Source organism: Channa argus, chromosome 10 (assembly GCF_033026475.1).
Source record: "Channa argus isolate prfri chromosome 10, Channa argus male v1.0, whole genome shotgun sequence".
Lineage (NCBI taxonomy): Eukaryota > Metazoa > Chordata > Actinopteri > Anabantiformes > Channidae > Channa > Channa argus.
In genome coordinates this window covers 9,208,197-9,234,979 of record NC_090206.1, presented here as the reverse complement: position 1 = coordinate 9,234,979, position 26,783 = coordinate 9,208,197, and the positions used below count along the sequence as shown (strand labels likewise).

General features: G+C 43.8%; 1 protein-coding gene across 5 annotated transcripts in view; it reads right to left on the bottom strand.

Moving 5' to 3' along the window:
• The window catches only part of ebf1a (EBF transcription factor 1a), a 53,563-nt gene that overhangs the window by 5,347 nt on the left and 21,433 nt on the right, over window positions 1-26,783 (bottom strand). For 3 of the 5 annotated variants that reach the window (XM_067517583.1, XM_067517584.1, XM_067517585.1), the window contains exons 7-14: window positions 18,867-18,948; window positions 17,847-17,988; window positions 15,364-15,494; window positions 13,852-13,978; window positions 6,657-6,745; window positions 3,297-3,362; window positions 2,512-2,674; window positions 1,174-1,353 (exon numbers count right to left, since the gene is read on the bottom strand). In XM_067517583.1, coding sequence (XP_067373684.1) covers window positions 1,174-1,353; window positions 2,512-2,674; window positions 3,297-3,362; window positions 6,657-6,745; window positions 13,852-13,978; window positions 15,364-15,494; window positions 17,847-17,988; window positions 18,867-18,948 — 980 coding nt within the window. The remainder of the gene's footprint in view (window positions 1-1,173; window positions 1,354-2,511; window positions 2,675-3,296; window positions 3,363-6,656; window positions 6,746-13,851; window positions 13,979-15,363; window positions 15,495-17,846; window positions 17,989-18,866; window positions 18,949-26,783) is intronic. The other 2 variants (XM_067517586.1, XM_067517587.1) reach the window with 1 other exon arrangement.

Sequence of the window (26,783 nt, the reverse complement as noted above, 5' to 3'; positions counted from 1 at the left end):
TGCCCAATCAGTGTTGCAGCAGAAAGTGGCGCACTGAATTGAATGGCTTGTCTTTGCAAAATCGTAAAAGCTCGGTGATGTAGGGGCTACTCACAGGGCTAGTTGGTGAACTGCTGTAGTCCGTTGCTAACTAGCTGTATTCAGTCATAATGTGTCAGTGTTATGTTTGAGCTCCTACTCATTTCCTCCACACTAAGCTGTTTTTGCGATCTTAAGTGTTAGTGCGATCATGTAAAACTCAGTTCCACATCATAATGCCAATTGACTAAATGTAAATATACCTAAAGTATTTTACACAAATTACCATTGTTTTGAACCTCATCTTATAAATTATATTGAAGATAGCTGTTGCTTTACTGTTTTTTCAAGTTGCTCCCTGTTATAAGTCAAATTTGTGAGACTCATCCACATACTGTACAAAAATGACCAGAAGGTTATTTTCACAACACAAACCCCATCTCCATCCCTCCACTTCTCCTGCATTTGTCTTTTGTCTGCTAATACACTAAGAGCATTTTCCCCCACAGTGATTTTACAATCAGCCGAGTCGTATTTCACCTGCCCTCTGATATCTGCCTCTGCCTTTATTGTTGTTATTATCCAACACTTAGCTTTTATAGCTCTTCCTGACAAATCCTTGCAATAAAGTCATAATCCATTTATGAAGGGGCCTAACTAATCAATTAATGAAAATTGGACCTACAAAGGCAGGCCGAGGGGCCATTGATTGAAAGTGTCTGTGTGGGGCCGATGAGCCTGTTAAAATACTTGTTAACACCCAAGAATCAAAGAGCTGAAATGGAATTGCTTCTCTTGCAATTAGTTTATTGATTTAATCAAGGGTCTTTAATGTAGAGGGTGAATGTGTGTGTGTGTGTGTGTGTGTGTGTGTGTGAGCAGAGGTGGTGGGGAGTGTGTGTCATGGGGGTGCTAGGTGATCTGCTCCCCTGGCCAATAAAGCTGGGATTTGCGTTTGACTTTGCGCTTAAAGAAACAGATGAGCCAGCTGAACTGTACGACTTTCTCCTGGTGTGTCAGTTCTTATTTCCACCTCCCTTTCTCAGTTCTTGTCAAAGAGGTATTCTTTTTTGTTTAAAAGCTTCTGAATCAGTCTTTCTGCTATTTTTGCATTGATTTTGTCATAACCTCCTTTCAAATGAAGGATTTACTCACTAGCATAGGGCGAGTTGCCTGCAGATCCATTGATGAAGTTGGGCGAGGTGCCCAATGTTGCCATGCCAGAGTTAGCGTAGCCATTCATGCTAGTGGAGACAGAGCTGTAACTACTCTGCTGAGGAGTAGAGCTGGGGACATAACCATGAGGGGACACACTGCTTGTACTCCTACTGAAACCTATGGACAGGGACAGAGATGGAGAAAGAATAGGTGTTAGGGATGTAGCAGATGGCAGACAAAACAAAATGAGAAAGCCTACATGCAGTGCTGCCAAACACTCTTTTCTCTACGTGGCTAATGGACACAGCAATAAAAGCCAAAAGAAATGTTTGAAAAATCTTAGGCAGCATATGGCCGAGCGAAAAAGGAATGTACAGGGCGGAGGAAAAATGATTTGTGGGGAAACTAGCTGCAATCCAACTACTAAAACAAGAGGCATTTAACCTTACTGGCTCCACTCCAAAATTAGATATATTGATAAGGCAATTAACACTAAATGGTCTCTGCAGTTCTCTTGTAATTTATAAAGAATGAAGCCAGTGTTTCTGACAGGAACCTTTTCTCCTTTGTGCTTTACAGGGACAGTGAACAGAAGGAGGACAAGATGGAGAGAATACTATAAATACACATCTCAGGTCAAACATGCTGACACTGGAGAAAAAAACAGCTGGAATTGAACATCAGGCATTTCTATTCTCTTGTGTAATGCCGGCTGCAGTTCACTCACGTAGTAGCCTCCTCTTTCACAATTAGGTACCACCAGTTCTCTTTTCTTATCTACTATCAGTTCTGGTGGCCACAAGTCAAGCAGCTAATATCTGCTCTTTTCTTCATATCTCAAGATGTTACCATATGAAGATAAAGGACAGAGGAAGACGTCAGGAAGCTCATTGGAAGTATTGAGACACATCCAGGGGCTAATCCATCCACTCTCCTCTCCTGCCTCTGATACATGTGATGAATCACCACTGACTGCACCCACATCTCTCTCTGTCAGACGGGGGCCGACCCCAGTCTAATATACACACCCCTAGGACCCACTCATATTTCTCTATCGTACTCCATCCATGGCTTTCTCCATTGCTCACTCTCTCTCTCACCTCTGCTCTTTTCTTGTCTCAAGTTTTCCCTGTATCTTGCTGGTGTCTCCCTCCGGTCCTACTTTTTCAGATTCCCACTTATTTGTCTCTTGCTCGTAAAACACACTCTTTGAATCTTTACTATCCACCCCAAAATAGAACAAAGAACAAAAACAAAACAGAAGAAAAAAAACACTAAAAACAAATACATCAACGCCACATTTCCCATCAGAAGAGGCTGTACTTGTTTCCTCACCCTGATTGGTTGTTTGCGCCACCTCTGAGCCAGTAAAGGTGTTTACAGCCATCATGCCAGCATGGACAGAGCCAGTGCCAAGACTGGCTAGCTGGTTGTGGCCTCGTGGCACCGTTGTGTACAGGGCCTCTGCAATATCCGCTGCTCGTTTCAGAATCATCTCCTGACAATGAGGGAGAAAAAAAGAGCTGTGGTTAGCAAGAACAAAGACAGAAGAGAAGAGAAGAGAAAATATGCCCTTGATGCAGGCTTTATGATTTCACAAGAATGCTAGATCTCCACTTGAGATATTGTGCATGTAAACCTAGCAGGCTGAGTGGTTTTTATCAGTGGTCACTGGGAGTGGTGGGATTGGTTCCAGTAAATGGAGGAAAGGCTCATTAACAGACTCATCAAATCTTTAGCCTCTTCCTCTCTTCCTCCCTGCTTCGTAGTTCCATTCTGGTCCAGTTGTAATCCCACTTCCCCTCCTCATCTGAGTCTTCTCATTTTCCTCCTCTCCTCCCTACATTTAGTTTTCATTGTACTTCTCCTCCCTTCCTCCTCAGTGTATGGGCTGATAAAAGCACCAACATATTTTGTCTGTGTGTGTATGTGTGTGTGTGTGTTTTGTTGGTCCCAAATCTTGCGTGAAAACAGCAGGATGCTGCAGGGCCAGTGAAGGCACTGCCTTTGATGCTGCCAGCAGTCCGACCCACAAACATAATTTTGTCTGAGAAAAAGATATTGATGTTTTTCTATATTCTTGTATATTTTGGGGTGTGTTTGTGTGTGCGCGTGTTTACCTGGTTATTGTGAGGCATCCCGTACAAGGCCTCGACCAGGTCTGCTGCTCTCTTTAAGATCACCTCCTACAACCAAGCGCAGAAAAAAGAAGCGGATTGATCACGATGGCTTAGAGTTCAGTCACTTTTATTACATTTCACTTCTTACATTATGCTGTGAATGCAGAACAGAGGCTGTGGGAGAGGAAAGAGGCAGGCAGACAGAGAAAGGGAGAGGAAGAGAAATGGGCCTGTCCTAGCACTTTGTTACTAGCTGGGCAGTTTGGGAGAGCAGAGAGAAGATACCGTTATCCGTGAATAAAACATGAGCCTATATCTCTCTATCAGTCAACCATCTTCTACATCTTCTCCTCCCTACTGTCACTGCTGGATCATGAATCCACGGCATATGATCACACATCAAGCTTATTTAATACAACATATCATCAGGTTGACATCTATACAACTCTCTTCATCAATTGGGACACACCTGTCTCCTGCCCAGAATTAACCCTGGTAATGATCCAGGTGAACAGCCCCGCATCCACCTAGTGTGATAAATGTAGAACATCATTGTTCAGATGAAAAGCGACGAATGGAATTTCCCACATCAAACATTTATCGTAACGCAGTGTTTCTCCATGCTCATTTTCTACCGCTTACCCCCTTTCTCTATTCTTTTCCTTCCTTGAGTGTATGAGTGTGTGACTCCAGGCAGTTGTTCTATGTGTGTGTGTGTGATGTAGACACCTACAGCCCTACGAAACCCTTTTTAAAAGTTAATGTGCCGGGGCCAGGATATATGCTGGAGGCGCGACAACCAGAAAATTGCAGCCCCTTCCTCTCTAACCTTCCCCTCGTTTCTTCCTCTCCCTCCTCTTCCACTTGCGCACACACACGCTGTGCGCTATACTCTCCTGAGTGTATCCCTCGCTGTGAACAAGCCCTGGAGCATGTGTGCTCTCTGTTCCGTGACACACTGCCTTTCAATCAGACCTCATATCACACAAGCACACACACACACACAGGTGCACAAACGCATGCAGTCACGCACATGTGGAAGCTGTCGAGCACGCCCAGGACATGACGAGAGGGTCAGCAAAGCAATAAAGATTGTAGAGCGCTGTCCGAGGTGCTAAATTCACTCAATAATGGGAGCGCTGCCTCTGTGTTAACCTCCCATTACTAGCACTATTTGGGGGAGGCAGAGTGGGAGGCAGAGGGGGGAGCGGGGGTGGGTGGAAAGAAGGGAGACTAGAGAGGAGGCCTGCTCGAGGTGATTGAGAGACGTAGAGGCCCTAGGTAGGTAAGTGGTTCTTTAGTATGTATGCACCGCTCCTCGCTTCCTTCACTCTGCTTTTCCTCGACGCCCCATGCCTCCCAGGGATTACTAGATAGGTAGATAGATGGATGAAAAGAGGGATAGGAGGAGGAGGAGAGAGGGAGAAGGAGGGGGGAAATGAGGGAAGTGTGAAGCATTAGGACACAAACAGATCCCTAGCTGGATTGTAACGGTGTTGAGAGAGGACACGTGAAGCCTCAGTCACTTCATCAATTTTTTTTTCTCTCTTTCTGCACCAGCCACAAGGCTTTCAGCTAATTCTCCTTAGGGCCTACACTCTTTGCTATCTACGCATCTCCATCTTTCCAACCCTCCAGTCTTTCTTTGCTTGCATTTGCAAACTACTTTCTCTTATTTTCTCTTCTTCTTTGTCTCCTCATTCCTTCGATTAATCACTCTTTCGTGGTCCTGTGCCCTGTCTGTACCTATCAGTCTCTCGTTAGCAAAGGGATCTGTCCAGCAGCTAAACGCGATTAGGCAGCGCTCCAGAGTCGTTCTGATAAACAGATAAATGTGGTTAGCGCCGCGCTGCCTCCCTAGCTCTGCCGCTGTAAGGGGAGACCATTTCCTGGGCGCAGGGTCTCTTCCCGTAAAGTCAGGCCCACAGAGACATCAACAGGAAGGGGAACCTGATCCAGAGCAGAGCCTGGCCTCGTCTGGCAGGGCGGTCACTCATTAGCTGGCCCCAGACCCCCAGCTAGACCACAGCCTTAGCTAAACACCCTGCAGTCTGGCTACCCAGTGCTTCCTCCATACAGTGACTGCCTGACTATTAGCTACAGCACAGTATGGAGGCTGTTTTTAGCTGGAATCTGGATCATTACCACAACATATAGGAATAGAATAGGCACTAGCGGATATCCTACTTGGTCCCTACTCAGTAGGTGTGTGTGGGTTCATTAACAACCCACTTGCAAAAGATACCACTAGAATGGAATACATTATGTTTCCAATCAATCAGATTACTATTAAAAACTGACTACAGAACAGTCACAAAGAGGCTTTGCCAAGCTGGCCGTGAATGGACATTTATATCTCGAGAAGTTGCCAGTGCATGCCCCTCTCCTGCCCCTCTTTCTAATGATTGAGGCCAACAGTTGAGAGAAGTGTGGTCAACAAACTGTTATTACCTCAATAAAGGCACAAATCAATAGAGCTGAAATGAACAGCCGGGCCTGCCAGCTATCGCTGTTCATTTAGGAGAGAAAGAGACACTACTGAGTGAGGGAGAAAATGGAGGAGAAGAGGAGAGATGGATGGACACAAAGATATTTAGAGAGATACAGGGGGTTTATAGGCTAAAGACCAGAACTCACCAGGACAAGTCTTGTATCAACTAGACATGACACACAGCGAGGACAAGTGATTTCTCTATCTTCCTTCTCCATCTACCTGGGCCCTCCATCTCTGCCTCATGGTGACTTCCCTCCAGTGTGTGTGTGTGTGTGTGTGTGTGTGTGAAAGTGTGCATTTCTAAGTGTGTACTGCTGTGTGTGTGTGTGTGTGTGTGTGCTGGAAGTAATAAAGTCCACCCGGGGTTGACTTCGATCCACTGACCCAGCAGGAGGTAAGACTGGACAGCTATGATGGATCACCTAACCTGCTTCTGCCTCTCTCTTCCTCTCTCCCCTGTACCTCCTTTCCTCCCTCTCTCCCTTTTTCCCCTCCCTCCATCCATCCCTTTCCTCTCCCAATTTGCCAGTCTAAATGACCTTATACTCAGTGGAAGGATGAATAGAGTTGATTGTGCATTCGCTGCTCCAAATTAAGTGTTTGTTTGAGCTGAAAATGAGCATGAACATATGATAAAATGTTTATGTGCATACTGCAGGGTGTCATGTGTAGCCTACAGTCTGTAACACACAATCATTCCTCTGTTTGCGAGCTCATATTGCCCTTGTGCCATGTATATCCATATGTGCTATGAAACTCTAGAAGTTGTCAATAGGTCTCTGTACCAGTGTTACAAAGACAAATTCCTATAAAATATCTGCTGCCAGCAGGAGAAATAACACATGAGAGGAGTGCAGGCACTGTACCTTGGGTAATCTCTCTTGGTCTCCAGGGTGTCTGGGGATGACCTTCTGTAGCCTCTGGAAGCCGTAGTCTATGGTTGGCTCATTCAGTGCTAAGCAGAAATAGAAAAAAAAAACAAAATAGAATGAGAAAAAGAATGTTTAATGCCTGATTCTTAATAATGAAAACACCTATGTTCAAGAGCAACAGAGATACAGCCGGAGAAGCAAGTGTTGGTAGAAACGACTGAATTAAGCAAGGTTTTACATGAATATTTCAACATTAAACTAAACACGCTGAAAATGTGGGTGTTCTCTATTAAGTCTGGGATGTGTCTTTGTTTGCCTGTGATGTAATGAATCTCTCTCTGTCGCCTGCTTTGGTGGTTAATAAAAAGACTGTCAGGAATCAGGCAGAATGTATGTGTGTATACATGTGTGTGTATGTGTCCTGTGGTCTTGCGTTGATCAGCGACTAATATAAGCAATTACAGAGCCTGGTTCCAATATAACAAAGGCTTGATCGCTCCAGGGAACAAGCTAAACACACACACACACACACACACACACACACACACACACACACACACACACACACTCACATGCATACACACACACAGAGTCAGATCATCCAGGCAGCAGGGAGAAAGCACTCTCTCGGCATGCTGTGGTCCTGCTACGGTAATTGAATATGAGAAGATTTACCATGAATATTTAAACATTAGAATAAATACAATGAAGATCTGAGGCTTATAGTACAAACACTTCAGAGGAGGATTGTTGGATAAGTGCTCTCTCCACATAATTCATTCCTAATGTACTCTCTCTTTCTATTCTCTGTCTTTTGCCCTCCTCCCTCTGTCTCTTTGTAGGTTGCCTGGGGTGTCAATGCACATCCGTGGAAAACAGCCTTGAATACTTTTCGGGCTACAGTTGATAAGATGCTGCTTGTGCATCAGAGTTTTTAGCCATGTATGTGGACTTGACATACATGTATGTTTTTGAAGGCAATTGTATATGTGTAAAAAGTGTAAGAAAAAGAGTCATTATGCATGAGGACTGCCTGTATGCGTCTGTGCTGTCCGTCTGTTTCCCCTGTGGGTCGCAGCTTGGATGTTTCCTGGGGGCTGATGCCCCTCTCGCCTCACATCTGAGCTGCCAGGCTGACTAGGCGGCCCCCAGAAAAAGGCCCCTAGAGGCTATAAGTACAAGCTGTCCTGCTGGACCTCTCGTGAATTCACCGTGGCTCTTCCTGAGCAGCTCTCGCAAACCCACAAACCAAAAAGAAAGCAAAGAAGTGGGAATCTGTGATGCTCTGTATTGGCAACACAAACGTATTTGGACAGCTCTCCCAGCAGGCTGTTCCACTAATCCAAAAGACCGAAAGAAAGGAAAGGTGAAAAGCTAGAAGCAAAGACAGGAAAAAGTAGAAGTTGAGATGCTAGGCAGGCTCAACTTTTTAAGAATCTTCTGAAGACACACATTACAGGCCAGCTGGTCCACTGATAAAATAAGACAAAACAATGAGATGATCACAGGCAACAAATAAAGTATGAATTATTTCTGAGGACAAATATTTGACATTACTTCCCTATTCTCTGATCTCTCTAAAGCCTTAAGTAGGATTTGCCCTGGATTAGGCCTTCAGTCTGAGGAGGGGATTGTTACGACAACATCCCCTCTTTCGTCTCAGAGGCTTTTGTTTTTATGATGAATTTTTTATCAGTTCTCCACAATGTGCCAAATGAGCCTCGAGTGAACAATAGCATAAAAACCCTGAGACATACAGAGATACCCCCTATTACAAATAAAGAGACAATTTTGGTAATTGAGAGAGGAAGTGATATTGTTTCTGCTCGTTTTCAAGCACCATAAACCAAAGGAGGTGTATGTGTGGGACAGTGTGCACTGCTAACTATCTGGCTGTGTCTCTTTGGGGATTATCTTGGCATTATATGCTCTTATATGTATGCTTAATATATCACAGTTTTACCACAGGAATTAGTGCTGGTAAAAAAACCCTCCTGCCTCGAAAGAGGAGTGGTGTACACTCTAGGATTCAAAGCACACTCTCCCATACAGGTATATTTATAATCCTTAGCTGTCGCTCTCCAGAAGAGCAAATCAAAGCCAGTAAAACATAACTGCCATAAATAAATGAATAGATGAGCAACAGCCGTGGACTGGAGGGATTCACCTAGCAATCACCCACATCAGATCAGATCAATGCTCATGGAAATTTCATGAAGCCTAGAATCCACACTGCTTCATATTTCACTATAATAACCCACAAAGCTTCAGGGGGAGTGTGTATGAAAGGGTGAGAAGGTACGAGAAGGAGAGGAGAGGAGGCTCGGGTGGAAGGGGTGGAGGCAGCGTTAGTGGTCTGAGCTTCAGGGGAGGAGTAAAGGGGATGCATGTTTGGGGTGCAAAGACTAGTAGGTGGGGGGATGAGGGATAATTGAGAGGTCAGAATGGTGGAGTTGTCCTGGAAACACAAGAGAGGACGAAGAGGAGGGGAAACTACAGTAAGTGTCCAGTAGCCTTGTCTCGTTTTCCTCCTGTGTCACAACAATGAGTGTGTGTGGACATGAGTGAGTAGTGTACTTGCAAGGTTAGGTAATTGGCTCTGAGGCTTGATGTTAACACCTTAACAGGCCCTCAGACAGTGGGTAAGGAGCTGATCATATCACAACCTTCTGTTTCTCTCACTTTCTCACTCTCTACTCCTTCATCTCCCCTCTCCCTCGTCACATCCCTCTCTCTCTCTCTCTCTCTCTCTCTCTCTCCCTTCCTTTCCTTTCCCTCCCCTCTGCAGTCTCCAGTGCTCAGGTGTGATCTCATAAGCGCTGCCTGGCGATCGATGCCGCCAGTGGCAGGGGGTTCAATAGCCCTGAATTATGGCTTCATTTCTCCCCCCCTTCACACAGATGAGAGCTGCCCGCCCCCCCTCCCCCCTCCAAACCCCCCATTAGCACCACCACAACCACCACCACACACACACGCAGACACACACACACGACACCCCCACCAACTACTCACAATCCAGATCAATACCTTACAATCTAATTTTTATCCATTTTTCCATAAACCCAGAGATTGCGTTTATTTGCAGAATCCGACAAGCTAAATAAAGCATCGCTTGAACATGTCAGGGAGACTAATGCATGGCTGGAAATTCATACACAGAAAACAGATGAGTAGAGCTTTTTGCTCCTAAAGGAAGGGGGAGGCTGATGTTGAGGAAGTAGAAGAAGGAGGAGAGGATGGAGGGGAGAAGGCACTTGGAGGGGGCGGTATGCTAAGAGATTCTACAAATCAATGGCGGTTTGGATGCTACTACAACCCACGCTCTAATTATCTGTTGCAAAAAGTGCATGTCGACAGTTAACAATACCTGACAACAAGGATCCTCACTGGGAAAATGCAAATTCTAATAAAAAAATCTGGATGAAAAGTGCACGCTTGAATTAAGCTATAAGAAAACATTAGAAATCATTCCACCTGGTGAATGCCACTCATTTCAGCAGGGTATAAAATAATCTATGTTCGAAATTCATTTACATCATCATCATGGAGCAGATGCTTCTGTTAAAGGAAAGGGGCATGCTAAAGAGGGAAGACAAGCCGCATGGTGCAGAAAATTAATCTCAATCTCAAATAGAGGTGTGAATTTCCTTGCAGTTAAGGCGGTGTGCAGTAAATGTGAATGTGTGCAGCTATCTCAGCTGGTCCTGTCTCCAGCTGGAGACCAGCCGTTTTAATCAACAGCAGGCCTCCACCCAAGCTCAATAAAAAGACAGCATTCACAAATAGGAGCAAGACGAGTAATTGACCAGCTCGTGGTTGCACCCCACTTTTATTGCCAGATGACTACATGCTGCGTTTGTGTGTTTGGGATTTGTGAGTGTGCTCATGCACGAGTGTGGGTATATCACACGTGCACATGAATCCAGAATGTGTACAAATATATCGTTAATGTACCATATAGCAAAACATGCAACAGATTTCGGATTATTAGACAAACTGCACCAAAAATTGGGATTTCAAGACAGTTATCTGAAGTCCTAAGGTACCATATGAGCAAAACAATCATCTCAGTGTGTGTGACAAGTTGACTTGATCACTGGGCTTGGATCTACAATTAGAAAAGTAAATCAAAACTTTTTAGCGCATGTTTATGATTACATCATTTACTGCGGCTTCATCTGTGTTTCACTCCATTGTCTGTCGTGTATAAAATGACAAACAGGAGTCCTTTCTCCTCTCTTAAAACTAATTTGGTGCTCAGAGGCAGGCAGAGAGAGAGGAGGAGAGATGTCAGCAGCATCCCGCCTGGTTTAAATTCTGTTCTTGACTTTTGTCTTTTCCCTCACTGCTCCTCTTTGCAGAAACTGAGTGATGTTTCCTACACACCTAATCTGCACTCAGCACTGAAAAACTACCCCTAATGTTTGTGCGTGTGTGTCTGTGGATGTGAGTCGGTGCACATGGTGCTGGCCTTAATGCGAGCCAGCACAGCCTTTTAATATCAGCAGAGGCTGTAGTGGAAGCACTAAGCAGACAACGCTGCATACTGAGGAGGGAGGGATTGCCTTTTGAACGACAAGGGTGATTCATCAACTCCTCCAATCTATGGCCAGTAGTCCTGTGTCACACACACGAACACATATAGACATACACTCACATGGGATCTAGTGGCAGAAGGTATTATCATTCTATATTGCATGGAGAAAAGAGAAGGGAGAGTTTCTCTGATGAATGTTACAAAGACAGTAATCCAGTAAAAGGTGATACACAACAAAACACGGAGATGCACTGGTATAGGGGAGAGGGGAGGGGTGGGCAATGACCTGATAATGAGAGAGAGAGGGAAAGAGAGATTAGGGAGCGCTCTCAGCCCCAGAGGTGGGTAAGGCAGAGGGCAGAGTGAGGAACAGAAGGGGGATAAAGGGGATAAAAAGAAAGAGGAAGAGCAAAGAATGAAAAAAAACATTCTTTTATTCTTATCAGTGGAGAGCTTAATTGCCTTTGATGAGTCTAATTGGAGCCTTCTGAAGTCTAATGGCAGAGGAGTCCTCAGAGACGACAGAGGACACATTACTGTAATAGCTTCTCTCTGACTCTCCTCTGCACCAAAAGTCCCCTGCTTCCCTCTTCTGTCCTGAACTACAGCTGAATGTTTTTCCCAATTCAACGGTTGGTTGTGGAGTATCAGTGATCACATACAGGAAGTTGGGGGTAAACCTATAGGTGCATTATGCGTGTCTGTGTGTATGTGTTGGGTATTTTTGCAAACTAGCAGTAGCAGCAGTATTGGGTATGTGTTGACTTAATTAGGTCTGTGAGCTGCTCGCTTTCCTCTTCTCAGCAGAAGTTGATTAGCAATGCCAGCTGTCCCCAATGTAATTCGGTGTGCTCGTGTGTGCACATGTAATATATGAGTATATGCATGTGTGTGAGTGTGGGGTTGTGTTGATGTGTGTGTATGCACTAGCTGCCAGCTGCCATGCAGTGCTGCCAATCCTCCATGATTAGTACCCACTGGCAACTGGGCTCAAACTGGTGCCAAACAGACCCAGGAGGGCAACATGGCCCATGGTAATCCTCCATCCCATCCCTCTCCTCTCTTCCCTTTCTCATCCACCTCTCTGTCTCTCTACTCTTGTCAATTGCCTTTTTCCATCCAAATGCTCTGCTCATCTGCCTTTCATTCCAGATACCAAATGTGAGCAGGTTCTTCCTCGCTAGGTTGAGGTAAATTGTTAAAAAGAAAGATGCTGAGGAGGAGGTACAAATAGCCACTGAGGGTACAGAGCAGTGGCTGAAGTGGGGTGTGTGAAGACCTGGGATCTATGCCTCGACACGGTTGACTGTATCACCATGAAGGTGCCAGTGCTTGGCAAGCAGCATCACAGTGTGTGTCTTCAGCTCCCAGTGGATGACCTCTTGCTACCTCACCTGTTGAGATTCTTCTATGTGCCTTCGGAGAAGCCAAGAAGCAGACGGAGAAAAAAAGGGGGGAGTGGGGTGGGATGAATTCATTCAAAGAAGTAAGTTTTGAATAAGTGATTGTGACAAGGTGAAAGAGTGGAGGGCTGGAGAGAGATAGGGCATTTATGCATACGGTTCCCACTTGCCTGGCACATTAAACGGCTGTGCACACACAGACACACACCTACACACAGCTCTTTGAGTTTGGCAAAGTGCTGGCTGTTGGACAGCTCTGGCATGGCAAAGGCTGCCCACCCATCTGCCCTCTGTCTTAGTAATGCAGTTACTTGTCAACGCGCATTTGTGTTTGGGGTACGTTCACACATACATAGAAACAAACACAGCCTATGGCAGCCTTTCCCATAAATACACAAACAAAGTCATAATTATGACGCATGGACATGGATTCTGTCCATGCACAGTAATTAGGACACACACAAGATGCAGAAAATGCATGCTGGCGATACAACGCACACGCTCTCTCTCAATGGCGATTTTATCAAATGCTGGCAATTCCAGCCGGGGCTTACAGCCTAAGTCTATCAGTGGTTGAGATTACAGACAGATTTATGTGATTCACAGTCTCCCTGGGGACCTGTGGCCTCGCATTGGTTAATCACTGCTTCACATTCACTCTCTCCTGCTCTTTTCACTGCACAGCGCTGCATCGATACGGTCTGATGTAGCACTCAAGATATTCATGCACCTGAACTCCAAGTCAAAAATCCCAGTCTCCACATAGACTCCTTCCTTTCTGAATCACATCTTTGACATGGGTTAAATCTCAATAATCCCACTAATCAAAAGGTTAAACCTCACTCTGACCTTAACCTGCTTCATAAAAGAGGGCAAACCCTTTTCCCCCCTGTGATCAGTGGGCTATTTCACTGAATTATTGAGTCATGTTATTGAATTTTAAATTGTTTAGCAAGCACATTTTCTCTGCAACCAGCATACAGTAAATGACAGCATATATACTGTACACTTTTTTTTTAGCAGATATTGCAAATATAAATACAGACCTAATAGCAGTCAAAGCCACTGCATGAAGAATTCTAACGTGATGACTTTTAAAAAATGATTAAAAAAGTAAATGTTGTTTGCACAGTCTGGAGAAAACAGAATTTAAAAAATGAAAGCTGCATTATCCAGCTCATTGGTAAATTTGGGCTGCATTCTCTTTTTAGATTGCACTATAAATTAGTATCATTATAAAGTGTACTACCTGTGTAGATGAAGCGTCCAGGTGTGCCTTTGCAGAACTGTTTGGATTTGTAGGACAGCGTGACCTCAACCACCCCGGGGATGTGTCTGGGTGGAGTCTGCACACGAATGGCATGGGGGGTTATCAGCTATGGAAAGAAACGGATAGGTCAGATAGATTAATGCAGCGAAACATGATATCTAAACCTGTGCACGGGGGGCTATTCTCAGCTCATCTCAGACCTTTCTTTTGCAGCTTTTGACTTTCTTTCTTTCTATAATCAGCCTGAAAATGATGTGTTAGCGTTAAAGCCCTCAGGTGGCCTCATAGCCCAAGGCAATGTCACTGTGAGGCTTGGGATGGTTATCAGTGCTGACATGGACTCTGTAAGGGGGGTTTCAAAAGCAGTTATCTGTTTATGAATAAAACACACACCTTCCACTGCCTATGCCTACTCTACAGTATAAGCAACTGTATAATATGCTTGTCTTTGTTGCCCCTATCTCAGTGTATGTCAGATGAGGCTGTCTAGCTGCTGTTAGCCACATTAAAGTACCACTGAGTCTTAAACAGGCTCACTTAGTGTGGTTGATGAGCCCACTCATCATGTATGTGTGTCTGTGTATCCTGAAGGGTCTTTAAAGGAAAACTGTAACAAGACAAAAGACAGACGAGACCTCACTGAGTGCTCGCTTTCTGCACGCTATAGTCAACTAGCACTCAAAGCTAGCAGTGCTCAAACGCTATCAATGCTGCTGCCAGAGCCTTGTGTATGTGCATGTGTATGCATGTGTATTGTTCTAACTGTCCCTTTCATTGCTCACTTAGCTAAGCTTTCATTCCACCATTGTCTGCCCCCACTCACCTCTCAGTGAGATAATATAAGAGCTTTTTATAGAATTATTCCTTTACTAAAGAAAAAGCTGTTTAGCTGCGCTGCTCGCTGACCTTCAATTTCACACATACACTACATTTACATTTTAGTCATGTGGCAGATGCTCCTTACAAAGAGATTCATACTGTACAGTTTGCAGATAGTAACATAATAAAAGACAGGAAAGGAGCTGAGCAGATATATGACAGAAATAAGAGCTGCCACAGAGAGACGTGAGCTCTTATTTTTCTATATTTTCTCTCCTTTAGGGTTTACAAATTTTTATCATTACATTCATTATTAGTTAATCCGGTAAATGTTGTCACTGACTTGGTTAAATTTGTAGCTTTCGAAACTGTAAGAAATCCTGACAAATGCTTACTGCAATTTGGATTTTTTTTATTTTGACGTGTGTAATTAGCGTAACGTTTGCAGTTTTACTGAGTGGTAGCAAAATGTTTACAGTAAATTTAATTTTTTATAGCATATAGCATATATAAATATCGCAAAAGACTAAACAAAACAAAGAAAAGCACTTAGTCAGATATCATACCCATGTCCAGGCTATACCCTGTAACAAGTGGTCATAAGTGGAGTTTGCTGCATTTTTACTTGGTGCCAAGTCAACATTGCCAGGATGGTGACAAATGGTGACTAACCTCACTCCACACCAGCATGGTTCCAAAGATGACTTGTAGGCCATCAAAGAAGTTGTCCCCGATGATGATAACTGTAGCGCCCCCTGTGGTCCAGCCTTCACTCGGGCTGATGGCTTTGATGCTAGGGGTTGCTGCAAGAGTCACAGACAAAATAGATTAGATGCTAACTAACCTAATGACACCCAATGAAGGACCTTGCTATTGACACCATCCAGTTCCCTCGTCTTCTTTTCACTTCCCTCTCTCTCTCATACACACCTCCCCTCTTCTCTCTCTCCAGGGGTCAGGGGCGAGCGAGGAATACTAATCAGAGTGATTATACACACCCTGTTATTAAATATCACCCTTGCCCTGTGTGTGAGGGCAGCAGCGGTGCGCTTGTTTTATGACACGTGGCAAAGCGTGCGGGCGTGTAAATGTCAGGTGTGCTGAGTGTCTGATCAAAGGCCACGCGACCGGGGAGCAGAGCAGAGCCAACAGTAGCTCTGCCCTCTGAATACTCTGCCTTCATTAACCAAACACTTACCTCTTGCTCAGCTGCTGTTTCATATATCTGTTCAGCTATGTCAGTATAAGCTATAGACTGCGTGACCACACAGGCTCATTTCATCTCTCACGTGAAGCTTAAAATGTATTCTTATCAAAATACATAAAACAACAACAATAAACCACATTTTTAATAACTGGTATTCAATGTGCTTTTTGATTTGATCTGTTGGTGTTATAGACTTGCAGATTATGGGATGTGATTGAAGAAAAGAACAGCATTGGGAAAATACATGTTTATACAAGCTAAATCTCCTCTCCTTAACAGATATGCAGCTTGTCAGACATGTTGTAATTCTGCAAAGCAGCATAATCCACTTTAGACAAGGCTGACTTTTTTTCCCTGTAGCCTAGCCTTTGCTCTTTGCCTGACTCCCTGTTCTGTTGATCCTTCCCAACAAGCTGGAATGATATTTAGCCCCCCGATACGCCTACAGAGATCAGCGTTCACCAAGCAGCAATCTGTGGCCGTAATCATGGCCTAAGATGCCTCCTTTTCACAGCCGCTGATATTATGTGTGCTCCATGTGCATGTGTGTGTTTACATGTGTGTGTGTGTGTGTGTTTGTGTGTGTGTGTGTGTGTGTGTTTGTGTGTGGATTAACCAGATGGTGGAACGTGAATCCATGTGATAGGATTATACTTTGGGGTGTTCCTCAGTGCCATCTGTTCAACTCTATGCACTGCTCATCTATTACCGACTGAAATGGGCCCCCAAAGTTGAGTATCCTGCAAACGAACTCGACACATGCGAGAAGGGGGGAGGAAAAATCAAGAAGAACTAATTTTCTTCTGTCTTATTATTTCATGTTCTTACTATACCATTATGCCCTTTTACCCCTTCCTCTCATCACAACTCACAACCATCTCTTGGTACCCCCCCCATGTTGTTTTTTCACTCCTGTTGTTCCTCCTTCTAACCCCCGTGATCAGGAGAATAAAAAATCAGAGAAGAGTAAATTCCCAAACAAATCTCTTTGACACAGGGAACATCTGTTCGTGTACTGTGTGTACTCTTTATTCTCTGTAAGATCCAAGTCTCACTGACGTCTCCAATATGTCTCTTCTTTATAAACTTTTCTAATCGTCTGTGAGACCAGTCACAGGGACAAGTGGTCCACCTCACCTCTGGAGAATAGTCATTAGAGTAACTTAACCATAACATTCAATCTTAATGCAATCTACTGCAGGCCATCATGTAAATCCCTTCTTAGTTTTTTGTCATTATCATCCCTGAGGTTGACTTTCCTCAAAGCAAAAAAATATGTTTCTTTTATTCAATGTCTGGGAAATCGAAATGAGAAAATAACTGGATTAGGGACTTGGGAATCAGTGCATGCTCCTAAATCATGTGCACATGTCATTATGAAGTATTAAAGGTTTGGGTCTGACTGTGCATGCGGGGGTGTGTATGCATGTGTGTGTGCTTTTTTGTGTGTGCATGGGTGTGTTTGAAAACCTGAGGGATGGGAGGGATGGGAGTGATGGAGGGCTGCAGGATAAAAGCAGGTCTCCGAGGAAATAAAGCCAGTGTTGGCTTTAAGCAGAACAGACCTCATAAGACACATAGTGCTTATGCGAGGCAGAGTAGAAGGCCCAGAGGCAGAGACCTGAGGGGAGCAAGCCACAAGGGAGAGACAAAAGACTCACTAGCTACCACTCTCTCCTCTCTTAGTGTGAGTTAGAAACCCTACAAGAGAGTAAAGTGAGAATCCGAGAGGAAGCAGGAGCGAGATAAGAAAGAGAGTAGGTTTGAGTGGGATAGAACCGAGACAGAAAAGGGGTTGAATGCGGAGCAAGAAGAAGGGGGGTGGTAGGGGTGGTGGGGTGGTGAATAGAGGGAAGTTGAACGGAGTGAAAGAAAGTGAGGAAGACAAAGCTAGGAGAGACAGGCTAGAGACGGACAGACAGAGTATTTGGTTCTTTGCTTTTAATACCATGTTCCAGGTAGGATGGTGTTCCTTCTGAGGGATCCAGTCTTCGAGCTCGGCGCCCATGTTTGGAGTTGTTGTGCACGAACATGTTGTCAGAGACAGCCAGGACGTGACCCTCCACGCTCACCGTAGTCGACACGACCACCTGAAAACAGGACACGAACATTGTAACTACACAGTGAAAAAACAATTTTTAAAAAACAACAAATCTCATTGATATAGGGGCTTATAACATGTGCATTTATGTCAGTGTGCCTAAATTATGAAAAGGGCACTCTCAAATCCTGTAACAACCGGCAGGACCAACTGTGTTGCACTTCCCTTGTTTGTCTTTTCTTTATCTTCAGGATTTTTCCCCAGGAAGGTGCACTTCTTTTTTTTTTTTCAATTCTGTTTACTTTCAGTTTTTTTGTTACTTGCAGTAAGTAGCTTTTAAGTTGATATGGAAAGCTTGTTAGGATATAGTTTTGCGTATCCAACTCCTGAGCAAAGATATGTGAATCTGTAGCTGCCCATATGTTCCACTTCGCACACCCACTAGAGGCTAACTTTGTCAGTCTGTTGTTTAGTGCCAGGCAGCAAGTGTACAGTGGGTTTTTAGAGGTTTTTGGGTAAAAACAGCTGCAACTGAAAATGATGCTACAAGAGCAGCAAGAGTGAACCAACCTGAAAACCAAAACAGCTTTAAATCAGTGTAACTTGAACCTATAGACATTTTCTGTTTTGTAGCTCCATTTATAATTATGCACACATGAGGTAATTAGAAGACAAGATTGTCATCATGATTAATGTTGCTGCCTGTGTTGAGACTATAGTGCCTAGTGTGGAGTAGTTTGTAACTTTGTTACAGGTGGTACACAGGCAAAGATATCACTTATACTAGAGAATATTGTGTTTCTCTACAACTGCAGAGGTGTTTTGCAGAATAAAAGGTTGAAAGACAGTTCCAGGAAGTGTGGTTTTGTTTTGAGGTTTTGAGTTAGACCATTACATTGTAGATGCACACAGGCAGTTGCATCTCACCTGAAACCGCCTCATGTCTCGAGGGTTGCCTGCATTCTTCAGGCAGTTCTGGTTACACTTCAGGAAGAACTTGAGGAAGAACCTGCACATAGAGAAAGGGAGACACAGCGAGAAAAAAATGAGCTACTGAAAGAGATCTCTCTGTCAATGAAAGTACAGTGAAAGCTACTTCAATAAAACACAAAACACAAATAAAACAGCTGTGGCAGACAGGGCTCATACACTATCACACCCTCATCCATCAGTTGTTTATGACAAAGGCAGTTTTCTATGTAAAAACAGCTCCGGGGTATTGAGTAAGATGCTACCTTGTATATCCATCTCCGAGCCGCTGTCACAGCTTGCCATAAACTCACTGGGGCAGATGCAGGCCCCCCCAGCTGCAGAGGCGTGTGACGGAGGTTGTGCTGTAGCTACTATGCAGCACAGTGTTGCCATTCCTGCCTCTCTCAATCTCAGTGTGAGAGACCACATCAACAGCACCTGCCATGCATTATTAATAGGCTGAGATGGCAAGTATGGCTACCCGCATCAATACTTAATGAGGGAGGGAGGAGGGAGGGTCTTGAGGAGTAAAAGGGGGAGTCTGAGTGTGTGTTTGAGAGTGTGTATGGGGAGGCACCGGAGGCCTGAAAAGCAGAAAGGGGACGGTTGATGATATATTTCCTGGCCCCACCCCAAGGCTTGAAGGCTGACAACTTCTTCTTTAACTAAAACTACTGTACATCTCTGCATTGTGGGTCTCTCTGAAAAGAACTATATCAAATGAACTGTGAAAATAAACAGCGCCATGTACAAATAAACAGGAACCCTCAAAAGGGGAAAAATAAAACTACAACATTTCCTGGTCCCCCTCCACCACCACCACCCAACCCTCCTCCTCTCTTTGAGGCAGCTCAAAGAAGTGCTGACAGCTGAAACTGCTTACAATACAGATCTCTACAAGCCAGAGAGAGAATCACTCCTTTGCTCAGCTTTTCTTTCATATGTCTTATTTTCTCCTCTCTGTTCATTTGTTATGGCTAGGATTCTGCACTGGACAGCGTGTTTGGAGCCAACTGCCTTAGATATAATCATGCACGGGCAAACGCATCTCACACACACACACACACACACACACACACACACACACACAGAGAGAGAGAGACATGTCAAGAGAAACACAGTAAGCAGCAATGTGTTGGACAATTGCTTCATGTAGAAAAAAAGGGCGGGAGCCAAGAAGACAAATAGACGAGAATTCTGTCTCATTTCAAGAGCCAGCCTACTGCTGTGCACATTACAAACATCTGATGTAACACAAGAACTTGTGAATTTATCCCTGACAACTCTTAAATGCATGACAGCTGGTTAGTGGTAGACACTCTTCTTCAAGTAAAGAAAAAACAGCCTCTTATGATCTGAATAACAAACTGTCTTTCTCTGGTGTTCCCTTTTTATCTGTGCCTTTGTTTCTGTTCTGATTTACACTCTTGCTGGCACAAGGGGCTAAATCTGAATGGGAAGGGAAGAGAAGGGTGGGGTGGGGGGTATGGAGGGATGGCTTTGGTTCTGAGTGAAGGAAGTAAAAAGTGAGGGGAGAAATGATAGAAAGATCCACGAGGTGGAGAGTATGTGAAACCCAAAGAGAGAGACAGACCACCCTCCTGTATATTTTAGAAGCTGTAGGCCAATATCTCAATAATTCATGAAGCAGAGAGATGGAGTTTTTATTTTTTATAGTGGCTGTTGGACCCCACAGGCTGAGGGTCTCCCAACTTTCTTATCTCCTCGAGGTCAGAGCGCGGCCTCACACACAGCTGTGGTCCACATACACTTGTCCAACATGCTCCACCTTCCTCGCTGCACTTCTTGTTTAATTCATCGACTCTGCTTTTCTTTCCCCAAGTGTGCTTCTTCTCCTTCTCTGGTGGATTCATGATGGACAGATGATGGATCAGTGGAAGGGGAAAAGGTAGGGTCACCAGTGTCAGAAGTGACCAAATCAGAAGGTTAACTATTAGAGATTCAAGGTGGTGGAAAAGTGAGACAATTGTGAGACACAATTCTAAAAAGGAGAAGAAAGAAAGAAAGTCTGCATGCCTCATTTGCTTTGCCATATGTCAGCGTGTCCCCTCGATCTCCTGCATGCCTGGATCATGTGATTCATTATTTACATGACCAAAGGTTTCCGAAGTCACCCGCACATAAACATTACAAAACTGAAGCTTGTTCATTATTTGGTGCTCTGGACATCTACGCATCTAAATGGATCAACGGAGGGTGGTGGTGTTATGGATTAAGAGCAGTTTGTGTTAATATGCAATTGCAAAAAGATTACAATAAGGATTTATGGATAATCTGATTGACAGCTGACCAGTAAATATGGACAGATAACTGCCAATAGTCAATAATACTCTCATTTGCTCTGCTCAGCTTTCTATTACCATTCAGAGCTTCCCTAACTCCTGCTCAGTCTTTTTTTAGATTTACAGCAACCTACTCCCACATCATAACCAGGGTTTTTCAGCTGTTATTGTTTCTATTTTAATTTAATCCACTCCTTTTTCACTTCTCCGCTTACCTTCTATTTAGTTTGTCTTCTGTCTCAGTGGCAACAGTCAACATGTTGCCACTGACTCCAAGAGGATGGACAGTCATCCTCTTGGAGATTTTTAGCTTACTGGTTATTATTGTTATTGTGAAAAAAATATGATTATCAATTTGTAATTCCATTGGGATGTTTACATAAATAAATATATTAATAAATATATAACAATAAATATATTTTAAAATGCAGAATAAAATCAGAAATGATTTTCTTTCCATCAACATTTCATCAATTCTTGGATTCACTGACTAATTACTGTGTTATTATTGTCATAGGTACCACGGAGGTCAGGTTGTTTTATTCTCTGAAATCTAGGGGTTTCTATAAGAGAAGCAAGTGTTAGATTCTACAATTTCACAAAAATAATTACAGGAATTAAAGAATGATTGAAAATTTCTTATGATTACATATTATTGAATCTGACTTTTTGTAAACAACCTGGCAATGTGAAACTGTATTATTCAATAGAAGGTAGAAATCCCAAGAGCAGTTTTGTGGTTATTCAAACATTTATTGATTATGCTTTTGGCATTGAGAGTCTTTATGGCAATAATGTCAAAATCCTGACTCTAAGCTTGCACATGATGTTTCTGCATGCTTTTAAAAGTGCACTGTGCTGCAACTCATCTCAAAACAACGCTTTTCCGTCTAGAGACAATATTTTGGATTGCATAGATTCTTCTTTTGATTATTACCTCTTCTACCTTGTTTGTATTTGAAACTCTGGCTGGTTTCAAGCTGTTTTACTGTGCAGACTCCATGGCTACAAATATTACCACTGCAAATTGCTGCGCCGGCCGGATTAAATGAAATAAAACCATTTTACACTCACGTAATTACCCCCAAATCCAGGAATGGCTGTGGAAGTGAATTTGTGTAAATAACTGCTTGGCCTCTTGAAGCCTCGTGGCATAAATTTGTAACAGCGAAAAAGAACGAATAAACACATGCAGCCATTTGCTGTAGTAATTTAATGATCTCACAGTTTCATCATATCATAACGGGCATTATTTGTCACTTTGGAGCAATTAAACACAAAATCACCCTCTGCCCATAAAAGACAAAACAAGGAAAGCAATTATAACACAACTTTTAAGTAATCCCTGTAGCATCTAAATATTATTACTGCAGCGATAAAGATTGTCTAAGCGATTAGCTAACAGCAAGGAAGCCTCCAAGGGACAATTCTGTTATATTTTCTAATAATTTTCCTACATTAGCCACAAATGAGGTAAAGAGTTGTTTTCCTTGTCAAACTTAACATGGATAACTTTAGAACTGTGTGATTTTATATTCCTCTGTAGTTGTAGTTTATTCATCTTTTCCGCCTTTTGTTACACTGTAAATCTTTTTGCCTCATTTCTTTATTCTTTGCCCCGCCTCTCTCTGCTCTCCCTGTTTTGTTCTGGTGTTGATGCGCTGTAAAAGTGGCTTTGGGTGATGCCATAACTCAGCCTTCTCCTCTCCCTCCATCCATTTCTGTCGTACAGATCATCTCCAGGAGAAAAGCACTGTGTCTGGCTCCTAATATGCTTCATGAGGTGTGTAATTCACCCTGCTCCGGAGGGGAGCCATTTGTCTCGGGGGTTAACTAAGTGACACAACAGCACTTCCCCATGCCTGTTAGCACCGTGGGACATGTTGAACTAATCTAGGCAGGTAGAGGGATGGGAAATTCTGTCTTCAGTAATTAAGAATCAAGATATGTACAGGAAACTGATCCTAATGAAGCCAAACGCAAGTTCAAATTAAGGGTAAATATTTCTAAGCAAATAAAACAAAAACGGTGACAAAAAGGTGACCAAAGGAAAAGTGAAGTCTGGTCCTCTCAGAAAATCAAATATCTTTCTCAGCTTTTGTTTTTTTGTATTTTCTTTTCCTCCTCACATGTTTCATTTCTCATTTTCTTTTTTTTTTTCTCTCCCTAACTCATTCTTTGCCTTTTTCCGCCATGCATCACTGACACTTCAACCAAGAGTCTGGGTTGTTTTCATGGTGACCTGTCTCCCTGCCTGGAGTATATGTTTAAGCGTGGAAGCACACACTCACACGCACACATATGCACACATACACACACTAATTTAGGGAGATTTATGACTGGGTCCTTGCACCAGGAGCCATGCAGACTGACCCCAGGGGTGTAGGGGGGCACTGAATGGGAGAGGGGGGCTGGCTTCACAGGGGGGGACATTAATAATCCAGGACCAGGTCTGTCTCTGGGTCTGGCCCTGGGCCTCGGACACCAGCCTGTAACTGGCTGAAGTGGCCCAGTTTAGATATACTGGGACAAAAACATCCCATTTTTTCCTATCACCTGATAACTAGACACACAGACAGATTTAAACTTTGACTGAAAAGGACAAAACATTAAAGAAAACATGCAAAGCAAATATTGAACACACAAAAACATGGGGGCAGACACACACAACTCTTCGTTCCTTTGGAGTGCTACTACTCAAAGTAGCGGTGAGCACCTCTATATTGCCCTCATGTCTATCTTAAGTGTCATGATTAATTCAAATAGAACATCTTCCTGCACTGAAAAATTTATTTTCAGCTCGCTCCGTGCATCGTCCCATCCTCCTCCTCGTCCGTATCAGCTCAGTGTGTGTGCATGACATGTCAGCTGAATTTGCCCTGTCGTTAAATATTTCTCAGAACAAATGGACTCTGGAGGAGGGAAACAGTGGGTCAGGGGGAAACAGCGATGTGCCTTTGCCGCTCAGGGAGAGGCCCCACTTGGGAGAGATCGCTCACCGCTTCTCCCGGAGCCGGAGCTCCAGTCTCAGCTTGGGGACAGAAGTCCCAGAGACACTTAACCAATTGTGTTTCATCCATTTCATCCAAAAAGGATCATTCAAAATTCAACTGAGAAATCGTGCAGGGAAAACTGAAAGACAGGAAATGAAATCTCTGCAGCTTGGGAACAGTGATGGAGAAAGGAGTGTTGGATTCAGCAACTTGTAGCCCTATAACATCACTACCTGTGGCCTGACTTTTTACAAGAGCAATGGAGAAAGAAATGCAACCAAATAAACATCTGTGCATGCATGCGTGTGTGTGTGTGTGTGCGTGTGTGTGTGTGTGTTTGTGTTAGTGTGTGCGCATCAAAGCCATGATGAATAAGAGGCTGTCTGGGTGATGGACAAGCTTGGCAGGCGGTGCTGATTGAAACACTTCCTCTGTCGGGCCTGGCCCATTAATCTGATGGAGACAGAGACAAAGAGAGCAAGAGAGAGAGAGAGAGTGAGAGGGAGGGAAAACCTCCAGGCCCCTCGACCATGGGAGTAATGAAGGGTCTTGGGCCCTCTCACCTCAGCGCTGTCCTGCCATGCTGGGACGCTCTGCTACTCTGTCCAGTCCAAACCCTGTCCTCATGGGACTGACCAGTGAATAATGGCCCTGTCATCAGCCTGGGTAGAAGCCAACGCACAGCCGTAGGGTGTGTGTGACCGTGTGCTTATGCCCGCCTGTGTGCCTCCCCGCGCAGTCATTTACCCTAACTGTTCTCCTCTCTACCTTAGTTGAAGACTGATGTATTCATATTGAATAGTGTTGATTTAAGCACATGTTAAACTTAATGCATAATGCATGGACTATATATAGCTTGATAAAGAGCACTGTGTCAACCTGAGACCAGCCCCATACATTGTGGGGATGAATGTGCTGCTCGCAAAAGTTCTTTCTTTTTGTTCCATTTAAGCACTGTATTAAATCATAACTATGACTGTGACTATACGCAGGCTCAAGGTTATGTTTCTAAATGCAGCAGGATCAGAAATCAGAAACTTAATTAGTGTGCTGTGTTTGTTCTTGGGTGAAAAGTTGTTCCCCCCAATGGGTCTTGGGGGAGGAATATGAAAGCAGAGAGTGGGAGAGAGGGAGAAAATGTGAGACAGAGAGTGTGTGACAGAGGAAAGACAGAAGGAGATTGATACTGAACAGAGACGTATGGCTTCCTAAAGTGTGTGTGTGTTTGTGTATGTGTGTTCGTACATGTACATGTGAATGTGTGTGTTTTGGCCTCCCGTCCCTCTGTGTTTATCAAACATATTACAGCTCCTTCTAGATTCCTCACCTGCAAACCCCCAGCCTGCTACATATGGCCCACCAATCACAAAATAAGGAATCATGCATACATTAGCATAGCTAATGGACTTCCCTCTCCATTTAATATGCAAATTTCTTGAAACATTACTGAATGCCGTCTGTTCTAAATGAATAAATTTGAATTGCAATTAGAATAATCCTTTATAATTAATGAAAACTGTCAATTTTGGTTCATAAGTAATTTGATTAAAGTGGTGATGGGACACTTATGAAGTTCATCAGGCTGCGAGGAGTGTGAACACACACTTGCATGCAAGCATGCAAACACACACGCAAGCTGCATGACCACCACAGCAGGTTTCGGAGCCGCATTGTTGATGAAGATGATTAACAAACTTAGAAAAGTGGTTGCCACATATGCCCCACCCCCCACCCTTTTAACCTAACACAACTTCATTCTACTACTTTACCAACACGAAGAAACAACAGATCAATCACACCTTTCTGTCACCTGACAGGGAGGGAAAAGTAAGGGAGTGATTGAAAAGGTTTCCCGGCCTCATGGTGCTGTGTCAATGGCCTGTCTGTCCAGTGGGAGACACTGATGGACTGTCAAGGCACAGAGAGCATTGAACGCGCGTGCACACACACACACACACACACACACACACACACACACACACACACACACACGCCAAGTCATCACTGGCACTGTAATGCATTCCTGTTGTTTTTCACAGGAAGGAAAGGCTGTGCTGCTGTATGTTGAATTATGTCAGCATACAAGAACATGTTATGAGGAGCACATAGTTAAAGAAGTGGGAAGCCAGTCTGTAACTGTTCATCTCCTTCTTCAACCATTAACTCTCTCGTGCTGTGCTATGCTGCTACTGAAGCATTTAATGGTGGCACTTAAATTAGGGTCACTCAACTGTGGGAAATTGTTGCAGTGTGTGCCGGCATGTGCATCTCTTCCCCTTATACTGTATGTATATGAACGTGAGTGCGCTAGTTTTTGCGCATCAAGTTGAACAAGAGTGTGTGTTCGTTAGTGTGATTGCATGGCTTCAACCCAATAATTATGGTCCAGATAGTGTAGAGCCTCGCAGACTAATTAGCCAAATCACTGAGAAAATAGCAGCCTGCTAATTAATGGGTATTATGGCATTTCAGAAGTCACTGCTCTAATTGGGAGGAAACTGAGCCTCGCATTTCCATACTGCAGTAATACCAGCTTTATCCGTCTGTCTATCTGTCCGTCTGTCCACCTACTTGGC